The sequence below is a fragment of the Bos indicus x Bos taurus genome, chromosome 17 (assembly GCF_003369695.1).
Source record: "Bos indicus x Bos taurus breed Angus x Brahman F1 hybrid chromosome 17, Bos_hybrid_MaternalHap_v2.0, whole genome shotgun sequence".
NCBI lineage: Eukaryota > Metazoa > Chordata > Mammalia > Artiodactyla > Bovidae > Bos > Bos indicus x Bos taurus.
Window position 1 is genome coordinate 54,651 of NC_040092.1, and position 19,394 is coordinate 74,044.

General features: G+C 66.9%; 1 protein-coding gene across 1 annotated transcript; it reads left to right on the forward strand.

Annotated features, from left to right (window-relative positions):
- Positions 1 to 274: 274 nt before the first annotated feature.
- On the forward strand, positions 275 to 19,188 carry RTN4R (reticulon 4 receptor). Its single transcript, XM_027565971.1, has 2 exons — positions 275 to 557; positions 17,511 to 19,188. The coding sequence occupies exons 1-2, from the start codon at positions 536 to 538 to the stop codon at positions 18,908 to 18,910; spliced, it is 1,422 nt and encodes a 473-aa protein (XP_027421772.1). The 5' UTR covers positions 275 to 535; the 3' UTR covers positions 18,911 to 19,188.
- Positions 19,189 to 19,394: the final 206 nt, after the last annotated feature.

Consider the following 19,394-nt stretch of genomic DNA (forward strand, 5'->3'; position numbering starts at 1 on the left):
CGCCCTCGACCCACACCCTCAGCCGGCTCGGCCGGACCGTCATCCCCGCGGCCGCCTGCAGGGGCCGCTGCCTCTTTAGAAACGCGCTGCCTTTGTCCGGGCCGCGCGGAGCCGCTGCACCGGGCGGGCCGAGCGCCTCCCCGCCGCCCAGCCCGCGTCCTCGGCCGACGCCCCTCCCGCCGGCCCGGCCCGGCCCGGCCCGGAGCGCGCAGGTGGGCGCCCCGCCCGCCGCCAGGCCCCGCCCCGGCCCGCCCCCGGCCCGCCCCGCCCGGCCCGGCCGGCGGGGACCCGGCGGAGCGCTCGCGCGTCAAACCACATGATCCCATAAAACATTCATCGGCTCCCGGCCCGCCGCCCTCGCCTCCGCGCCGCCGCCCGCAGCCCAGCCGACCGGGCGGAGCGCGCAGCCTCGTCCCGCGGCCGGGCCGGGGCCGGGCCGGAGCGGCGGCGCCTGGATGCGGACCCGGCCGCGGGCGGACGGGCGCCGGCCCCGGAGCGACTTTCGGTTCCCGACGCGCCCCGCCCGACCCCTACGATGAAGAGGGCGTCCGCCAGAGGTGAGTGCCGCTCCCGGGCCGGCCGCGCGCGGAATCCGGGCGCCCCTCCCCGAGCTGCGGGGCGCGCCCGGGCTGCCGGGGGCTGCGGAGGGTCACCGCAGTGCCGCCCGGCCCCGGGAGGGCGGAGCCCGCGGCGGCAGGAAAAGTTGCCGCTTTCCGGGAAAGTTGGCGGCGGTGGCGGGGCCGGCGGCGGGGCCAAGGTGGGGGTCCGCTGTCGGGAAGGGTGGGGTCCGGCTTCTGAGCGCCCGGCCGCGAAGGGGTTAACGAGCAGGTCTGCAGAAACGCGGGCACCCAGCAGGGGTGGGGGTGTCCAGCCGCCTCCCTCCTCGCACCCCGCGGACTCGGCTCAGGACCTCTGGTTTTTCTGGGGTCAGACCGCAGCGGGATGATGGGGGCGTCGGCGACAGTAGAGGGCGCGGAGGGCGGGGCTGACCCAGAGCTGTCCCCCCCGAGGGGTCGGGCGAGCAGAGGTGCAGGCAAGCACCCCCCATCCGCAACCTGAGGGCCCCTGCGGGCTGCGCGGAGGGGCAGGGGACGTGGAGGGGCTCGAGCGCCCCCTCCCTGGCGGCTCCCGCGGGACCCTTCCCCTCTACCTGGTGTGAAGGGCTGGGGGCGGGTGGGGCATGCGTTGCCTGGAGGGTGCGCCCCTGGTCTCCCCCCCTTCATGTCCGTGGTGCCGCAGGCTGCACACGTTTCTCTGCACGTGCTCATGTCCACAAGGCTGCACACTTGCACACGCATGTGCACACGCGTGCCAGGCTGCCCCGCGTGCACGCGCGCACACGCTGTGGTGCACATCCACCCCCGCCCGCACGCCCACGGCCATGCGTGCACATAGCACGGGCGCTGTGGTCGCCTCAGTGGGCTCACGCTGGGCGCACAGGAGCACGTGTCCTGGCGGGGAGGCCAGGCAGCGGGAACTCAGGGTGGGGGAATCGGGCTGGAGGAGCCACCCGGTGTCCAGGGATCCTCCGTTCCCAGCCCCGGAGCCTGTGTGGCCTGAACTCGATATGCGTCTGCACGTGTGTCTCTGTTCTCATGACCGCGTGCTCCTGTGAGCACAGCGGCGTGTGTCTCTTCCACTCCTAGTGCAGGTGCCCTGTGTGCCCAGGCAGGCCATAGCTGGCTTCCCCCCACCCAGATCTGTAGCAGAGCCCCGGGAACCGGGTGCTTGGAGCTAGTTCAGTGCCCAGACCTGGGCTTGAGGCCAAAGAGGTGTCTGATTGCCCTGCTCCCCTCAGGCTGAGGCAGAGCTGGCTGATGGGGGCTGGGACCTACCTGGGTGGGGAAGGCCCACTTCACACCTCGAGGTCAGTGCTTCAGTGCCGTGACACACAGGCCAGCCCCTGGCACGCCCTGGAGTCTGCCACTTGGTCCAGTTCAGGGTAGGCATGTGCCCACCCCACAGCTGACCCAGGGTGACCTCACGAAGGCTCTGTCCCCGGTGGGCTGGTGGTCTCCACGGCGAGAATCCTCTGGGTGAGGGGTTCTGTGGTGGGTCGCCTGCCTCAGCTGCTAGGGTGGAGGACTGAGGTAAGGGTGTAGGTTACCCGCTCTCACCATGCTGAGCAGGACCCCAGCGCAGGGCTCAGAGAGGTGGGGCCCACCACCTGGCCCCCTCCAACAGGGCCAGTCTTTGTAGAATGAGGACAAGCAGCTCATCCCTATAGGCTTTGGGGTGGGTCCCATGATGGGGCAGGCAATGGGGGCTGGCTGCTCCCTTTCTCAGCCTCAGTCTTCCCATCTGTAAAGTGGGTACCCTCCCCGCTCCTGCTCCAAAGGAGGTGAGAGAGGAACCAGTGCCCACGTGAGGCAGGAGGCTCCTCACAGACCCCAATTCCTGGGTGTGGAATGGCAGGAGAATCAGGGCCCGGATGTGGTCCCAGCTCCGCCACCGGCCGTGGTGTGACCTTGGGTGTGCAGTTCACCTCACTGGGGACATGGGTCAGTGATCAGGCCTCCCTTGGGAGTAGCTAGGGACACGTACAGGGTGAGGCCCCCACAGAGTGCTGGCTCCAGTGCTTCTGCCTGCAGCCGACTGAGAACACCAGCACCCCGCGCTGGTCTGCAGTCCCACACAGGGAAGTCCTCCTGGAACCCTGCACTGCCGGCAGGACGCTCCCCACTAAGATGGGGAACAAAGGCCCATGGAAGCCCCTGGGGAGCTGGAGAAGGGAGGGGCAGGTGGGGGCAGAAGGGAGAGAGGGCGTTGCGGGAGGGGGCATGGCCACGTGTGTCCCCCACGCCAGGCTGCTGAACCCCGAGCCTTGGCTTCCTGACGTGACAAGCAGTGCCAGCCAGGGACCGCGGTCAGGGCCGGCTCTCCCTGTGCTCGTGGAGGAAAGGTGGGGCAGGCGAGCCTGGGCTGGGAGTCTCAACCAGCAGGAGGTCTTGCGGGGGGGTCTGTGGGAGACATGCTGGGGCTCCAGGAGGCAGAGGGGAGCCCCCCGGGGGGCCGTGTTTCCTGCTGTCCTGGGCCTGTAGCCAGAAAGTCCTCACAGAGCCTCAGTCTGTGCGTGCACAGGGGGTCAGGAGCCCGAGGGGAGAATAGGGGTGTCGCTGGGAGTGGGGGGTAGATGTGAGTGCCTCCCCCGCCCCTGGGCCCCGTCCTGGCCTTCCTGACTGCTCTTGGCTCTGCACGGTCAATGTGCCCTGAACTCCAACCCCCAAGTCCACCCGCTCCTCCCTTCCCAGCGGCCAGTCCCCAGATCCCACCTTTGCTCCTGGGTGGCCCTTCACTCACTCCCTCACTGACTCCCTGGCTCTCCTGGCCTGTCAGACCCCCTCTGAACCCAGCAGCTGAGGGCTGTGGACCTTGCCTGTCTTGAGCTGCTAGGACCGAATGCTTTTGAAGGACAGGTGACCACGGAGCTGGAAGCATCCGCCCGGGCCCAAGGGCGGGCAGCACCCACAGCCTGCATCTCCGCCATCGCTAGAGCCTGTGGGCCTGGCCGGGCGTCCTCTGCCACAGTTTCTTCCTTGGTCGCTGTATCTTAAACTCTGCGCACGATGGGACCCGCTCCTGTGTGTCCGGGTGTGCGGGTGAGGGTGGAAGCCCTTTCCAAGGACCTGCCTTCAGTCGTGTCCTAAGCGGCCCTGGCCTCTCAACACGGCCGCTTGAGCAGCAGGACACGAGACGGGGTGCAAACACCACACAGGAGCCGGGGGCGTGGCCGGGTGCCCCCATAGGAGGCGGGGCCTGGCCCAGCCCCGCCCACCTGCCCAGAGCCCGGCTCCGAGGGCCTCTCACACCCCGCCTGGGCCTGCTGGCGGCACCCAGGTCCAGCCCTGGTGCCTCCGGCGCCCTGGGCCGGCCTCTCCTCTGCCGCCTTCTGACAGCCCCCACCCCGGCCCTCCACAGTCCTGACTGCCGTCTCCTAGCAGGCCTGGGGTGGACAGTGGGCCATGGGGGCCCTGGCCATGGCCTTGCCCCCTGCCCACGCTAACCCAGAGGTGGAGCTGAAGGAGTCGGGCAGCCACGCTTACACCCGGCACGTGGCCTGCCCCGGCAGAGCCCTGGCACGTGGAGCTGGGCCCATGCTGACACGGGGAGCCCAGGACAGGAAGCGGGGTGTCCCAAGCTGACTCAGCTTTGTTCAGGCAGCCGCCTGGCACCCCGGGGTGGGGGGGGCGCGACAGAGGAGGGTGCTCCTTGGCCCAACACCATCACAGAGTAGGCTCCAGGGGACCTTGGTTCCATGGAGTGTTGGGGGGACTGGACGAGTGTTTCGTGGTCGAGCTGGTTTGGGATTGGCTGGATAGGAGGTGCCGATGGAGCTTCTTTATTGCAGGGCATTGGATGGGCAGAGCCCCTCTGACGGGCACCCTGTGTAGCACGCTCAGGGCCTGTGGTGCCCAGGAACCTGCTTTGGGAACTGGTGGCTGAGATCCAATGGAAGGGCTGGGAGGGGGACCTTGGGGCCCCCACCCAGGGCCCCGGGGAGGGTGGGCTGTCCCACACAAGCCCTGAAGCCATGCACCTGGTAGGCGGAGGGACCTTGCTCTCCTGGCAGCAAGGCAATGTGCAAATTTAACCTTTGGGTTTATGGCTCTATTTCTTTGCAGCAAATGTCACGGGAAATGTCAGGCTGAGGCTGAAGCTGATGGGTGAGGGGCCCATGGAGGAAGGGGGTGGGGCACTGAGGGGCTCAGGCCATGGCAGGGCCCTGGGCCCCTCACCTCCTCCAGGGAGCCCTCTGAGATTGCCCCTCAACTGCTTGGGCCCAGCATGGTGTCCCTGGTCTGTCCCAACCTTTGCGACCTTGCTGAGACAGTGCCTTTATTTACCTCCTGCCAGAGCCCAGATGGGACGGGCTCGGGGACCTGCCAGAATTCTCCTCAGCCTGAAGTCTGGCAGCCGTTGGATCAGCCCGGGCAGGGCCGGCCTGCTGTGTGACCTTGGGCAGCACCACCCTCTCCCGGTCACCAGAGGCCTCGTCCATGACCCACAGTGGCCAACTCCCGGCCCGGTGCCTTCATGGGTGGGAAAATGCCCTGAGTTGGACGTGTGTGGGGTGCTTGCTGGGTGTGTGTGCGGGGCCCGTGGGGGTGGGGGGCTGGCTCATGGCGTCCTGTGGCTGCTCCAGGCAGAGAGTAGGTGCTCAGCACACACAGAGAGGACTTGCACGGCGGGGCGGGGTCGAGGCTAGTGGGCAGTCCACAGCCCCTGGGCCTGCTGGCCTCTGGGCCGGCCGGGCAGGGCCAGCTCTGAGGCCTCAGCCTGGCCTGCCACGGAGTGCCATCTGGGCCTCAGCTCCCAGGGGTTGGTTAACAAATGTCTGCTGCCTGCGGGCTGTGTGCCAGGCGTGTGCAAATGAGGGGAGTCTCAGGCCCCTGGGCTGCCACCCCTGGCAGCTCTATACCCATTTCCCTCCACGTGCCTCTCTGGGGGTCTCAGGCTCCCCAGCTTCAGTCTGTCTGGTGGTCATTGCCCTGTACCACACATCCCTCCACCCCTGCATCCGGGCCCGAGGCCTAGCGTCCTGGCCACCTCCCGCTACCCTTCCCCAAGGGCAAGTCCAATGTCAAGCTGGACCCCTCCCCGCCCCTCCTCCTCCAGGGGTCTGCTGTGGACCGGCCCACTCCTGGGCCCATGGCCACAGACGCCCACATATGCTCGCCACCATCTCATCTTCCTTTCAGGCTCTGAGACGCTGTCCTAAAATGCTGCCAGCCAGGCTCCTCCTGTCCCGAACTCTCCTGTGTCCGCCCCCCCTCAACGAGGCCTGCACTGGGGGTCTTGTTCGGAAAAGTCTCTTCTGCTCCGGCTCCCAGATCCCAGCATCTGGCACTCACACACCTGCTTCCCCACCGTCCACGTCTCCAAGTTCAGCCCGGGGCTGGCGCCGGGGCGCAGGCTGGGGTGGGTGCAGGAACGGTGGGGTGGCCTCAGGACTGCCCTGAGTCAGTGCCCAGGGCCCCGGGCGCCAGTGGTCTTTGGGGCCAGTGGCTGTTGAGCACGGGCCGGGTGCCCAAGGTGGTCCCCAGGGTGCAGGTCTGCAGAGGGTGCCCACCTGTGAGCAGTGCTCTCCACAAGGGCGCGGGGGGCCTGCGTGGAGAGCCTGGGCTTTGGCCCCAAGCCAACCATGCCCCAGCAGGCCCCTCACCCTCTGGGCCTCCCTGCCACTCAGGAGGTTTCGAAGGGAGTCAGTGGAGACTGCTGCCCGGGGCCCCACTGCGGGCTTGACTGTCCCAGCTCCTGGGGGCCCTTTCTGCTCAGCTGGGACCCCCCCTGCCCTGTGCTGGGCCATGCTATGGGAATAGAGGCTGTGATGGTGCTGCCTGAGACCCCCACGTCCTGCCTTGCCCCGAGGACATCGGGTGGCGCTCAGACTGGAGTGTGGGTTCCCCTACCCATGCGCCCCGTCCGGGCCCCCACCCACCTGCCCGCCCGCCACGTGGCAGCCTCCCCTCGGGACGGTCGGTTTGGCTTAGCAGCTGAGGCCAGACTTGGGGAGCACCCTTCTCAGCCCTGCTGGCGGGGTGAGCTGTGCCCCATGCTTAACACGACACAAGGGGCAGGGGGACCCCTGACAGGTCCCTGAGAGAGGCTGGCTTCCAGCTGCATCCCCAGCAGGTGTCCCATGCAGGGCCACGGGGACCTTGAGATTCCTGTGACATAATCAGGCCCTCGGGTCCCAGGGAGACGCCTGAAAGTCCACGAGGGTCCCCAGAGGAGCTGGTGTGGGTGCTGGCAGGCTGGTGAGGAGCCTGAGGCCTGGGCCCCATCAGGCCCCCAATGAAGCCATACTGGGACCCCGTCCTGGCCCAGGACCAGGGACTCCTGGTGCGAGCAGAAGCCCCGAGACCCCGGGACGGTCCACCATGTGGGGCTCGGGAGGGCGGGGTCGGGGTGGGGGTCAGATGAATATGGGAACCAAGAAGGGTGCAGGGAGGGGTGAGGGGAGCTCGAGCTGGACAGACGGGGCCATGGGGGTGGGGATGGCGAGCCCCAAGCTCCCGCCAGTGGGCACAGGGCCCCTGGCCAGGTCTAGGCTGCACATCATCTCCCAGCCTCAGCCCCAGTTTCTGCCAGGCAGAGGCTGACACGGGGACAGGTGTGACAAGCTTCTGGCTTCCTGTGCGAGAATCTGCAAAAGAAAAACTCTCCCCATAGAGACGTTCCTGCTGCATCCCTCCCGGACATCACCGAGAGGGCCCGTCACAGCCAAGACAGATGGTGCCCCTCGGGACCGCGCTCGTCACCTGCTCCCAGGGCGGCAAGCGGGGCGGCGGGGGTGGGGGCAGCAGCCTGGGGGTTCGGCGCCTCTCCGGAGCCCTCCCTTCAGCACCAGGCCGTGGCAGGCGCTGGGAATCAGGAAGGCTCCCCGTCCGACCCCTGCGGCCCATTTCCTGCCAGAAGGACAGCTCGGACACGGAGCAGGGATCACTGTCCCCACGTTGCCAGGTCTGGCTGCATGCGCTCTTCGGCTGAGGGGACGAGTCTGCAGAGAGTAGACCACCGGGCAGGGCCCTTGAGGGGCTCCCGCTGTCGGGACAGCCTCCCCTGCTCCTCCTCCCAGGGAGCCACCCCGTCCATTGTGAGCATGTGAGCCCAGATGGACCGACGGAGAACACATCTGACTCACCCTGTTCGTGCCTGTGGCCCAGGGTGGGGGGTGGGGCAAAAACAAGCAAGGAGACCGTCGAGGTGACCGTGGAGGGAGGGTGACGGGCCCCCACCCGTGGGGGTCTGTCAGGTTCACAGCCTCCACACCCCCGTTCACAGACCACAAACCCAGGTCTGAGAAGCCGAGGTTGCCGGAGTCCCCGGGCTGAGCAAGGAGAGAGGACGTGAAATAAATCAGGAAAAATCTGGGGGAAAAGGCAAACGTGTGTGTCAGGCTGGGCAGAGCGCGGAGGCCCAGGCGGGAGCCAGGTGGGCGAAAGGCAGGGCCTCAGCGGGGCCAAGCGGTGTGACGTGCGGGTGGCCCCCGGTGCCCAGCTGCGGGCGTCCCCAGCAATGCTCGGGGCCTTCCGGGGCTGCTCCCCAGCCCGACCTCAGCCTCAGGCACTTCTGGGCCCAGGGGCGGGTGCTCAGGAAACCAGGCCAGCCTGCCCGCCCCGCCCCGGGGTGCCTGGCACAGCGGCCGAAGTGCCCTGACCTGCTTTCCACGAGCAGCGGCGCCCTGTGCCCCCACCCTCGCTGGTGAGAAGCCGCCAACGAGCTCCATCCCAAAGTGATTTCAAATAAGGCAAAGTTATCACACAATCATATAGGAATAATTTATCACTCGTTAATAAAAGAGCAATTACTTATTCACGTCACCCACCCCTTCCGCACGCCGGGTGTTTGGACGCAGGCACACGACTGAGGCTCGCATAGAGGCAGAGGGGAGGCCTGTCCGCGCTCTGCCAAAGTCAGCGGACCCCCACCCCGATGCCCCGGGGGTTTTTCCCCCTGGCTTCCCTGCTCCTGAAGGTCCCCAGTCTGGTGTCAGGAGTCGGATCTGTGACCTGGGAGCACCCGGGGCGGGGGACTCTGAGGGGCCCTGCGCACGGATGATCTTCATGCTGGAAGCGATCCCTCTGAGAGCCTGGATTTCCAAGGCCTCGGAGCCGAGCGCCCGGTGCTCCCTGGAGACCGGGGGCGTCCTTGGCCACCCTTGGCCGAGCAGCGGCTGAAGAGCAGCCAGCCGCCCGCCATGCGCCGGAGGCTTGGGGAGAATCAGTCCCAGTTTCTCCCCCGCCCCACACCTTGGAAATGCTGCTGCTAACCCACGTTCCTCTTCACCTTCTGGCAGAGACACTTTATTTTCTTCTTTTTATTTATCTCTGTTTCTGAGGTTTCACTGCCAAGCCTGCAGTCTTTTTAAAAAGATAACACCGTGGTCGGCCGCGTCTTGCTCAAAGTTAAAGCCTGCACCGGGCCCTGGGAGGCTGGTCCCGGGATTCTGGTGTGCGGTCCTCCTCCAACCCACCTGCTGCCGCCGCGTGCCCCATTCCTCCAGGTGGTTACCCCCATGTGTCCATGGCTCCGACCTCGCCCCGCCCCCTTCTACAGCACGCTCACCAGCGAGGCTGCCAGTTGAATTCATAACCACTGTTTCCTAACCCAGGTCACGCAGATGCTCATCACCGCATGGCCACAGAGGGTAACCCCTCGCTCTGGCATGGCCCTTGGTTTTTCCTGGAGTTTACAGCTGACTTTGTCTTTTGCCCTCGTCCCAGGTGCCACCCTCTGGGACCTCCTCTGCTCCACAGCAGGCACTCTGCTGGCGGTCTGGTTTCTCCCCGGGGTCGGGGGAGTATCTCCCTCCAGGCCTTCACCTGCCATCCCCTCCTGGGCCAGGCACGCGGCCGTCCCTTCACAGCTGCCCCTGACTGCCCTTCACCACCCAGTCTTTCTTGGGGTTCGTGTTTCTCTCTTTCTGGGTTCACGTCCAATTTTAGCTGAAGCATGTTCCACTATCTAAAAAAGACCCCGTGAAGAACCAGTCTCTGAGCCCTCGAACGTCAGCAGGTCTAAGCCGCGTGCCCACTCCTAAGTGAGTCTGCAGCCGTGCCGCGGCTCCTCTCCTGACCCTGAGGCCTGAGGCCGTGCCACGAAGGTCCCGCGTTGTGCCAGGCACTCGCCCAAGGGGGTCTTCAGCTCCGGGAAGTTCTCAAGTATCATTTCTCGGTAATTTCCCCTCTTCTCTTCTGTTTTTCTTTCTGGAGCTTCCTAAGACAGGTGTTGGCTCCGTGCTCATCTTTTTCTCTTCTGTTTTTTTCTTTGTTGTTGTTGCTCTTTCTGGAAGACTTCCTTGACCTTGTTTTCCAGACTTTCCATTGATTTTTGGTAACTTTAGCAGGTCTATCTTTAGCTCCCAGGGCTCTTCTTGTTTCCTGACGGCTCCTTTTTCATAGCAGCCTGTTCTTGTTTTATATCCTCTCCTGTCCCTGTGAGGACACTGGTTGGATTTCCCTAGTTTTTATCTACTCACCGCACAGTTTCTGCTTCCTCTAGAATCATTTCCACTTTTGTCAGCATTGGCACCTCTTCCAGACACCTGGTTTTCTGGTAATGTTTACCGGGGAGGCATGGAGGCTGGTGGGGTGCTCTGTTGAGAGAGGGGCCCATCGACTGGTGGGTGTGGGTGATCAGGCAGGAGCCACTCTGCATGTCCCAGAGGCCACAGCGGAGACCAGGGCCGCCGGACCTTGGGGTCCACCTCAGGCAGCCCATGGAGTGGGACTCCTGGGCTGAGGTGGCAGCGCTCAGGGGGTCAGGGAACCCAGAGCCTGCACTGGGCAGGGGGCTCAGCAGCTCACCCGCTGCAGGGGCTGCTTCTCCGCCCAGCTCTCTGGGTCCCTTGGGGCTCAGGGCCTGCCCTGGTCACCTGGTGTGGCAGGCGGCGGTCTTGTACGCTGTGCCCAGGCACCTGGTGAGCCCCTGCAGTGAGCGTCCTGCTGGCTCCCCGTGGTCGCTGCCCCTCCATCAGGCTCTGTGCCCACATCTGAGGCGTGGGATTGATGGTCATCTCCTCGCTGCACTGGGGGCATGTAGCTCAGCCCCCAGGAGTGAGGGTGTCGGTGCCTTGGGTGTTCCCAGGAGGCCCCTGGCGCTGGACGCATGGGAAGCGGGGGTGCCAGGGTGGACAGTGCCTCCCTGGGAGCCGAGCTTGGCCACGAAGGCCTTGCATGACCTAAGGCCCTGATGCTGGAGTGCTCGGGGCTGCCTCGCGTCTGCCCTGCGCTGGGGCGGAGGGTGGGAGGGTCTCTCCTCCTCCGGGGCTTGGGGCCGGGTCACACGGGAGCGGGGCGCTCACTGGCCCACCAGCACCACGCCATCCACTTGGTGGGAGGCGGGGACAGAGAGCTGGGTTTGACGCACTTCCCCCAACGTCAGGATCCAGGCCGTGGCTGACAGCTCTTCCCATTTAAGGACGAATAATAAAAGTGGGGCACCTTGGTCAGGAAAGGGGAGACACCGTCGCGTGCAGGGCCTCCTTGCCAGCAGGCCTCCCCGGAGCCTCCCATGGACACACGGCCACCCAGAGGCGGTGGCCTCGGCCGGTGGCAGCGTCTCGGGCTGAGGGTCCGGGCCCCCCGTTTGCCTCTAGCCGGGGTGTTCCGTGGGCCTTGCTGCTTCTCCCCACCGTCTCCCTTGTTGGTTGCTGCCCCACCCAAGCTCTGCTGCTCAGTTTCAAAGCCCCCAAGCACCCCTCCCGGGGTAAGCCCATCTCGGAGCGCAAACCACCCCAGTCAGCAGCGTTTGGGAGGACTTGACCCTCCTGAGACAGCAGGAGCAGGCTCCCAGTACAACTGCCCCTCCGGTCAGTGGTGACCGCAGCAGTCAAGAGCCAGGACAGGCTGATCCCCAGGGTGAGCGGTCCAGGGCCTCCAGAGCCCGGCCGTTGTCTTCTCAGAGCCAAGTAAGTCCCGCTCTGCAGAGGCTGCCGCTGGCCTCATCACCTATGCCGAAAAGGGCCGAGGGCTCGGGAGCCACTGAGGTGATGGCCCATCAGCTTCCACCACAAAGGCCGGCCGACCCCTCGGCCCAGCCCTGGGACTCCCACGTCTGCCGGTGTCGCCTCGTCACAGCAGCCCTGGGGCCGTCCAGCAAGCTCACCTCTAAGCCCGGGTCACCCAGGCTCCAGCAGCACACGTCCAGAGACGGTGTGTGTGTGTGCGCGCGTGCCCACAGTGCACGCCCGAAGTGTGGGCCCCGGGGCGTGGGCTCCCCCACTGCAGTGGCCTTGCCGGAGGCAGCCAACAGGGCCTCGCGGGAACAGTCAGCTTCGAGCTGACCGCAGAGGCAAGGTCCCAGGAGGACGGGGGAGGGCGGGAGCCAGCCCTGTTGGCCCTGCCAGGCTCGGCATTTGGTCCAGGACAGGAGGGGGCAGTGGATGGCATCGAGGCAGGCTGGTGGGCCTGGTGGTAGCTGTGTGGCAGCAGGGCCCAGGCCCTGGCATGGGGCACGCCCCATCTCTGAGCCCCCCCGGGGCAGGGGCATGTCGGCCAGCAGCCACTTTCTCATTAGCATCCTCTGGGGACGCGAGCCGACAGTGGCCACTGCATTGCATTAGCACAGGACCCTGACGAGCCGGGCCGTGCGGACAGAGATCCCCAGGTAATTAGGCAGCCGGTGTATGCTGCGGGCCTGATGGTGTGCAAGGTCGGAGGAGGAAGTGCCTGCTGAGTCCCTGCTGGGAGTCGGGCGTGGTCTGTACCAGTGGTCCTGGGGCTGGACCAGGCTTCCGGTGTGGTGTCATCAGCGCCACCCCCACCCCCAGCCCACCCAGTGGGGCCCCGGGGAGGTGGGCGCTGTGGAAGAACATGTGCCTGGACAGGGCGGGGTCCCAAGCCCTGCGTGCTGGCGGCCCAGCCTTGGCTCCGAGGCCTGCAGCCCACACACCCTGTGTCCCACCTGTCAGAGGGTACTCTTGGGTCCTCACTTTGCAGCGGGCTCCAGCACGTCTCCCTCGATGTCTGCCTGCGGCCAGCTGGGCTCCGTGGCCCCCAGACGCCGTGTGGTGGGGTCCAGTGTGCGCCTGGACCACAGAGTCCCAGCAGGGCCACGACCGTGCCACCCTCAGAGCACATGGGTGGGTGCGCTCTGCACCCAGGCCTCCCACTTCTGTGCGGCCAGGCCCCCCTCCCCTGTTACCCTCTGTGTAACTGCCTCCCAGGGGCTTGAGGCAGGGCTGCTGGCTGAGGCGGCGGTAGGAGCTTTGGCTCTCCGCGGCTCAGGCAGGCCTTTCAGTGCCCGGACCCCCGAGACTGGGATGCCTGCTAGTTCCTGGGCTGTGAGCGGGTGCCCCACCCACCACCCCAAAACCGCACCCCCTCGCCTGTAAAACGGGCGACACGCTAGTCCCCCAGAGACCGCTGGGCCCGCTCAGCCCTGGTCTGCCTGTCACGGGCTCTGCCCACAGCAGGCCTGTCTCCCCTACTGCTCAACCCCATGTCCCTCACCCTCCTGCCACAGGGGGTCACCTTGCCCGCTAGGGATCGGGCCAGCCCATACCCCCCGCCACCCACCCCCAAGCCGGGCAAGGGGCCCAAAACGGCCCAGCCACGTGTGCCGCACTCAGCGTGTCTGTGCCTGCCGGCCGGACGGAAGGTGGGCGGTGAGGATGAGAAACAGCGATGACCGAGGGGGACAGATGGACGTCGGGGGCGGGCGGTGAGCCCATCGCGGGTGGGGCCGGCAGGGATGGGGCGCGGGCGCAGCCGCACTGGGGAGCCGTGACCCTCTGCGGCGCGTGGACACCACCCCCACCCGAGCTATTTCTGGCCTGGTTAAGCTGGCTGTGGCCTCCTGTTCTGCCTTGTACCGCAGTTGGCGATGTGACCCTCCATGGGACGTTCTTGGTGCTCGAGAGGGTCCTGGGCGGATGCTGCCCGAGCCCGTCACAGACCACCGACCCCAGGCTCCGGGACCCGAGGCCAGCTACCCACACCTCCAAGCCTGGGCCCCGCTCTGGCCGTGGCCACACTGGCTGCCCTTTGGGCTGGGACTGCTGGTGCCTCCTGCCCCTCCTGGCTGTTCTGTGGCTCCTTGTTTTGCCCATGTTCCCCCAGGACCTGCTCTGAGTGGCAGCAGGTCACAGCTTAGCCTCTCACTGCCTCAGCTTACTAATCTGAAGGTGGGCTCACACACCAAAAAGAAAACGGGTTCTCGTGCGACTGCGACTCCGTCTCAGGCGTTTTTGTACCAGCTGGTGGGCCCTCGTGACAGCCCGCAGAGTGGGTGTCACAGCCACCCCCTTGCCGCAGGGAGGCTCTGGGCCTCAAGGCTGGCAGCCCTCCTCCATCTCTTTGGTGCAGATGGCCTTGGAGGCCACGCCAGGCCTGACACCTCCCAGCCTTGTCAGCCAGTCAGGAAGAGAGACCCTGAACAGTATCTGGTCCCCAAGCCCCTGCCCTCAAGGCCCGAGGAGCTGGTCCTCCCCCGAGTGCAGCCCTGAACCACGGCTCCAGAGCAGACCTGGCCTAAGCTGGAGGTGCCCCTCTACGGGGAGAGTACCGGAGGAGACCCTGGCCATTCTGTGCAGAGGCCCCGGGACAGGAGGGCTTGGCTCTGGGGGAAGCTGAGGGGGCCTGCTGACCTGGCATGGGACCCAGGTCGTGAGGTGCAGGGCCTGAGGGGGCCTGCTGGCCTGGTAGGGACCCGGGTCGTGAGGCTTGCAGGGCCTGAGGGGACCTTGGCCTGGCAGAGACCCGGGTCGTGAAGCTTGCAGGGTACCTGAGGTCACCTGGCTGGGACGCGGGTCATGAGGTGCAGGCCCTGAGGGGCCCTGCTGGCCTGGCAGGGACCCGGGTCGTGAGGTGCAGGCCCTGAGGGGGCCTGCTGGCCTGGCTGGGACCCAGGTCGTGAGGTGCAGGCCCTGAGGGGCCCTGCTGGCCTGGCAGGGACCCGGGTCGTGAGGTGCAGGCCCTGAGGGGGCCTGCTGGCCTGGCTGGGACCTGGGTCGTGAGGTGCAGGGCCTGAGGGGACCTTGGCCTGGCTGGGACCTGGGTTGTGAGGCTTGCAGGGGCCCTGAGGGGGCGTGGCTGGGACCCAGGTCATGAGGCTTGCAGGGCCTGAGGGGACCTTGGCCTGGCAGGGACCCGGGTCGTGAGGCTTGCAGGGTCTGAGGGGGCCTGCTGGCCTGGCTGGGACACGGGTCGTGGGGCTTGCAGGGGCCTGCTGGCCTGGCAGGGACCCGGGTCGTGAGGCTTACAGAGCCCTGAGGGGGCCCGGCGTGCCGTGCTGTGGTCTCTGTGAATGAGGTCCACGCGCTGGGCAGTTTTCTCACCTTGTGTGCGGGAGGTCAGCTCCCATGGGGGCCCAGTGGGGCCGGGGCAGTGGGCGGCCAGCCGGAGCCTGGGGGGGATTGAGGGGGAAGAAAGGAGAGGCAGGTGAGCAGGGCGCAGCCTGAGGGCATCTGATGGGGGCAGACCCGGAGGCCTGAGAGGCCAGGACCGTGGAAGCCAGCAAGGAGCGGGCGGCGGAGGGGGTTGCGGGACAAGGGGATGGGCTGGGAGACAGTCTGGGTACGGCTGAGGGACGGGGGGGTGGGGACACCTTCTAAGGTGGGAGGGATTAGGTGAGTGGTGGGGTCCAGGCCCTGGGGCGTGGCCAGGGGCAGCCTCCCGCTACCTGGTGGGGGCTCCCGCGTTCCAGGGCGCCCGCCGTGATTATGAACACATAACCCAAAGTTGGGCTTGATTATCTCATAAAGAGATGCCCCCTCTGCTTGCTCAGCAGAGGGGTTGCCATGGAGACCAGCGGGCAGGCCCCAAGGGGGCCAGGCCGGAGCCAATTACCGCAGGCTGAGGCAAGGAGCGGGCCCACCGCCGGCCGCTGTGCTGACAGCAGGGCCCATGCAGAGGGACTGACCCTCAGAAGTTGGTTTCCAAAAAGCCACCGGCTGGGCGAGAGGGGAACCATGTCTGTGTGCCTGATGCCTGCCTCCTGGCAGGGCCCAGACACGTGGCCCATGGCCTATGGTCCTCTGGAGGCCCTGCACGGGGACGGCTGGTTCTGGTGGTGAGCCGACCTCAACCCAGACAACTTCACAGACCGTGGCTGCTGGCATGGGAGCCCCGGGTCAGGGGGCGAGGGTAACAAAGCTCAGTCGGCAGGCATGCGGCGGGTTGGTCACGATGGCGTGGCCCAGCCGTGGTGGTGAGGTCCAGAGTTTGGCCTGATGAGGACCTGCCCCCCGCCCGGCCCCCACCCCAGAGAGTCCCCTGCCACAAGGTTTCAGGAACAGGAAGTACCATTTTTATAGCACAGGCACATTCTGCGGTTAACAGCAGTAGGAGGCCACGGAGCTGGCTTCACCGGGCCCTACCTCCAAAGGAGGCCTGGAAGGAGACAGTAGGGAAGGGATGCCAGCTGAGATGCTACCCGGTCACCTCCTGTGTGCTGCCAGCCCAGGGAGGGGTATCCAGGGCTTGCAGGGGGTGGGCCTGGGGCTTCCGTGTCCCCAGCAGCCAACAAACGGCCCAGCCCCAGTGGATACACCCAGCCTGCTGGGCCTCTGGGCTTGGGGCAAGCGTCGGCACCTGCCCAGGCAGAGAGGACCCAGGAGGGGGCGGAAGCCCAAGGTCACAGTCCTGGGTTGGGGAAGCTGGCCCGTGGTCCTCTCCTTTCTCCCTCCCGGCTCCAACCCCAGCACTTTGCTGGCCTCGGGTCTGCAGAATCCTGCTCTTAGCTAGCTGCCAAGGAAGGTGTTAGCTGTCAATGCAGGTGTTAGCTGTCAACGAAGGTGTTAGCTGATAACTCAAGTGTTAGCTGATAAGCCGTAACCCTCCCAGGGGGATTCACATTTTGATAGACTCACTCCCGAGGCAGAAAGAACCTCTGCATTCAAAGAAGAGGCTCCAACAGTGGGGTGACAGGCAGGGAGCCCAGTGCTGGGCATGTGACCCTGCCAGTGAGCCCAGCCTGGGGAAAGCACCCAGGAGCGCTCTCCCACCCTCTCCAGGTCTTGGGTGAGGCCCCGCGATGGGGGAAGGAAAAGGGGAGCTGCACCCCCCTGGCTGGGGTGGAACCCCTGGGAGAGTGTCTGGGCGGGAGGGTTGGGGGCAGCTGGACTGGAGTAAGCTCCTCGCCTGGGTAGGAGATGGAGCAGAAGATGAGGCGGAGGGGAGGAGGCGGCCGGAGGTTCACCAGGAAGCACATCTGCCTGGAGGGGCTCTCAGCCGGGGCTGCAGCACCCCAGTCCTGGACCTGCCTGCCCCCTGCCTCTGCCCTCGGGGCTCCTGATCCAGGGGCTGGTGGAGCAGATGAGTCCGGCTGTGGGACCAGACCCCAGCTGAGGGCCGAGGGGCTGCAGCTCCCAGCTCCCTAGGTGGTGAGGCCCCCTCAGAATCCAGGCAGGCCTTGGCTCCAGGGGCTCTGGGTCACAGCCCCACCCTTCCTGCAGCCCGTGAGGACCTTCTTGGGGTGGGTGGTGCTGCTGCAGAAGCTGTCAGAAGACAGGCCAGGACGTGAGCAGTAGCCCTGGGCTCGCGGGGTGAGTGGGGCCCACCTGGTGCGCCAGTGTTTGCCAGGGGCTTCTCTCCCCGCCTGGCCTGTGAGCTGCTGGCGCTGGGACTGCGCACAGGCCAACCGGCGCTCTGGCGTCTGCAGGTGTGAGTGTCCATTCCAGGAGGCCTTCCCTTGGACCCCGAGTGGTGGCTGCGGCGTGGCAGCTCGTGTATTTGAGTCCCAGGCGGCAGTCAAGATTTCTTGCGGAGCTTAAGACCCCTGGCGGGTTTGGGGGTGCAGCAGCTTCCTCATGGCGGGTGGGGCAAGGATCCCCGCACTAGAGGTCTCGGGGCGGAGCCCCTCCTGCAAGCCCCGCCCCCGATGGCCCCACCCTCCACAGGGGCGGAGCCCCTCCTGCAAGCCCCGACCCAACAAGGCCCCGCCCACTCACAGGGACAACAGCCCCTTCCGCACAGCCCCCCCCTCGCCGGCCCCGCCCACTCACAGGGGCGGAATCCCTCCTGCAAACGCGGGCCCCGACCCACCCACCTCCCCTCTGCCCGCAGGAAGCCAGCTGCTGGCCTGGGTGCTGTGGCTGCAGGCGTGGAGGGTGGCGGCGCCCTGCCCAGGCGCCTGCGTGTGCTACAGCGAACCCAAGGTGACCACCAGCTGCCCGCAGCAGGGTCTGCAGGCTGTGCCCGCCGACATCCCGGCCGCCAGCCAGCGAGTCTTCCTGCACGGCAACCGCATTGCGTACGTGCCCGCCGCCAGCTTCCGCGCCTGCCGCAACCTCACCATCCTGTGGCTGCACTCGAATGCGCTGGCCCACATCGACGCGGCCGCCTTCTCCGGCCTGGCGCTCCTGGAGCAGCTGGACCTCAGCGACAACGCGCAGCTGCGGGCCGTGGACCCCGCCACGTTCCGAGGCCTGGGCCGCCTACACACGCTGCACCTGGACCGCTGCGGCCTGCGGGAGCTGGGCCCCGGCCTGTTCCGCGGCCTGGCCGCCCTGCAGTACCTCTACCTGCAGGACAACGGGCTGCAGGCGCTTCCTGACGACGCCTTCAGCGACCTGGGCAACCTCACGCACCTCTTCCTGCACGGCAACCACATCCCCAGCGTGCCCGAGCGCGCCTTCCGCGGCCTGCACAGCCTCGACCGCCTTCTGCTCCACCAGAACCGCGTGGCACGCGTGCACCCGCACGCCTTCCGGGACCTCGGCCGCCTCATGACGCTTTACCTGTTTGCCAACAACCTCTCCGCGTTGTCCGCGGAGGCCCTGGCGCCCCTGAGGTCCCTGCAGTACCTGCGGCTCAACGACAACCCCTGGGTGTGCGACTGCCGGGCGCGCCCACTCTGGGCCTGGCTGCAGCAGTTCCGTGGCTCCTCGTCAGAGCTGCCCTGCAGCCTGCCCGCGCGCCTGGCCGGCCGTGACCTCAAGCGCTTGGCCGCCACCGACCTGGAGGGTTGCGCCGTGGCCACACTGCCGGCCCCTCCCATCTGGACCGGTGGGCCTGTCCACGAGGAGCCTCTGGGGCTGCCCAAGTGCTGCCAGCCGGACGCCGTGGACAAGGCCTCAGTGCTGGAGGCCGGGAGGCCCGCCTCGGCCGGCAACGCTCTCAAGGGACGAGTCCCGCCTGGAGACAGCGCACCAGGCAACCGCTCTGGCCCCCGGCACATCAACGACTCGCCCTTCGGGACCCTGCCGGGCTCGGCCGAGCCCCCCCTGACGGCGGTGCAGCCTGAGGGTTCCCAGCCCCCGGGCTCCCCCACCACGGGCCCACGAAGGCGGCCGGGTTGTTCCCGCAAGAACCGCACACGCAGCCAGTGCCGTCTGGGCCAGGCGGGCAGTGGGGGCGGCGGGAGCGGCGCAGTGGAGGGCTCAGGCACCCCATCCGGCCTCGCCTGCAGCCTCGTCCCCCTGGCTCTGGCGCCGGTGCTGTGGACGGTGCTCGGGCGCTGTTGACTGGCCCCCGAGCGCAAGGCCTCACTCAGCAGCTGGGTGTGTGTACATACGGGGTCCCCTCCCGCCACCAGCCAGCCGGCCGGCCGCCCTCCCTGGCGGCGTCGCCCACCGTCCACCCGCCTGCCCTCCCCATCTCCACCCGTCATGTTTACAGGGCACGGCGGGGCGTTTGTTCCAGAACGCCGCCTCCCGCCCGGAACGCAGTATATAGAGATATGCATTTTATTTTACTTGTGTAAAAACATTGGACGATGTGGAATAAAGAGCTCTTTTCGTAAGCTGTGGGCTCTCAGGCTGGGGGTTGCTGTGAGCCAGGGGAGGGGGGTGAGCTGGGAAGTGCCGCCCCACCCCCTTCATGGCACCCGGAGGCCCAGGAAGGTGGAGGGCCTGCTGCGGGTGCTGCGGCCTGGGTGGGCAGCAAGACCCCTTTCAGCCCAGCACTTGTGCCAGCAGGGACCTGGAACACTCTGGCCGCCGCCCCTCC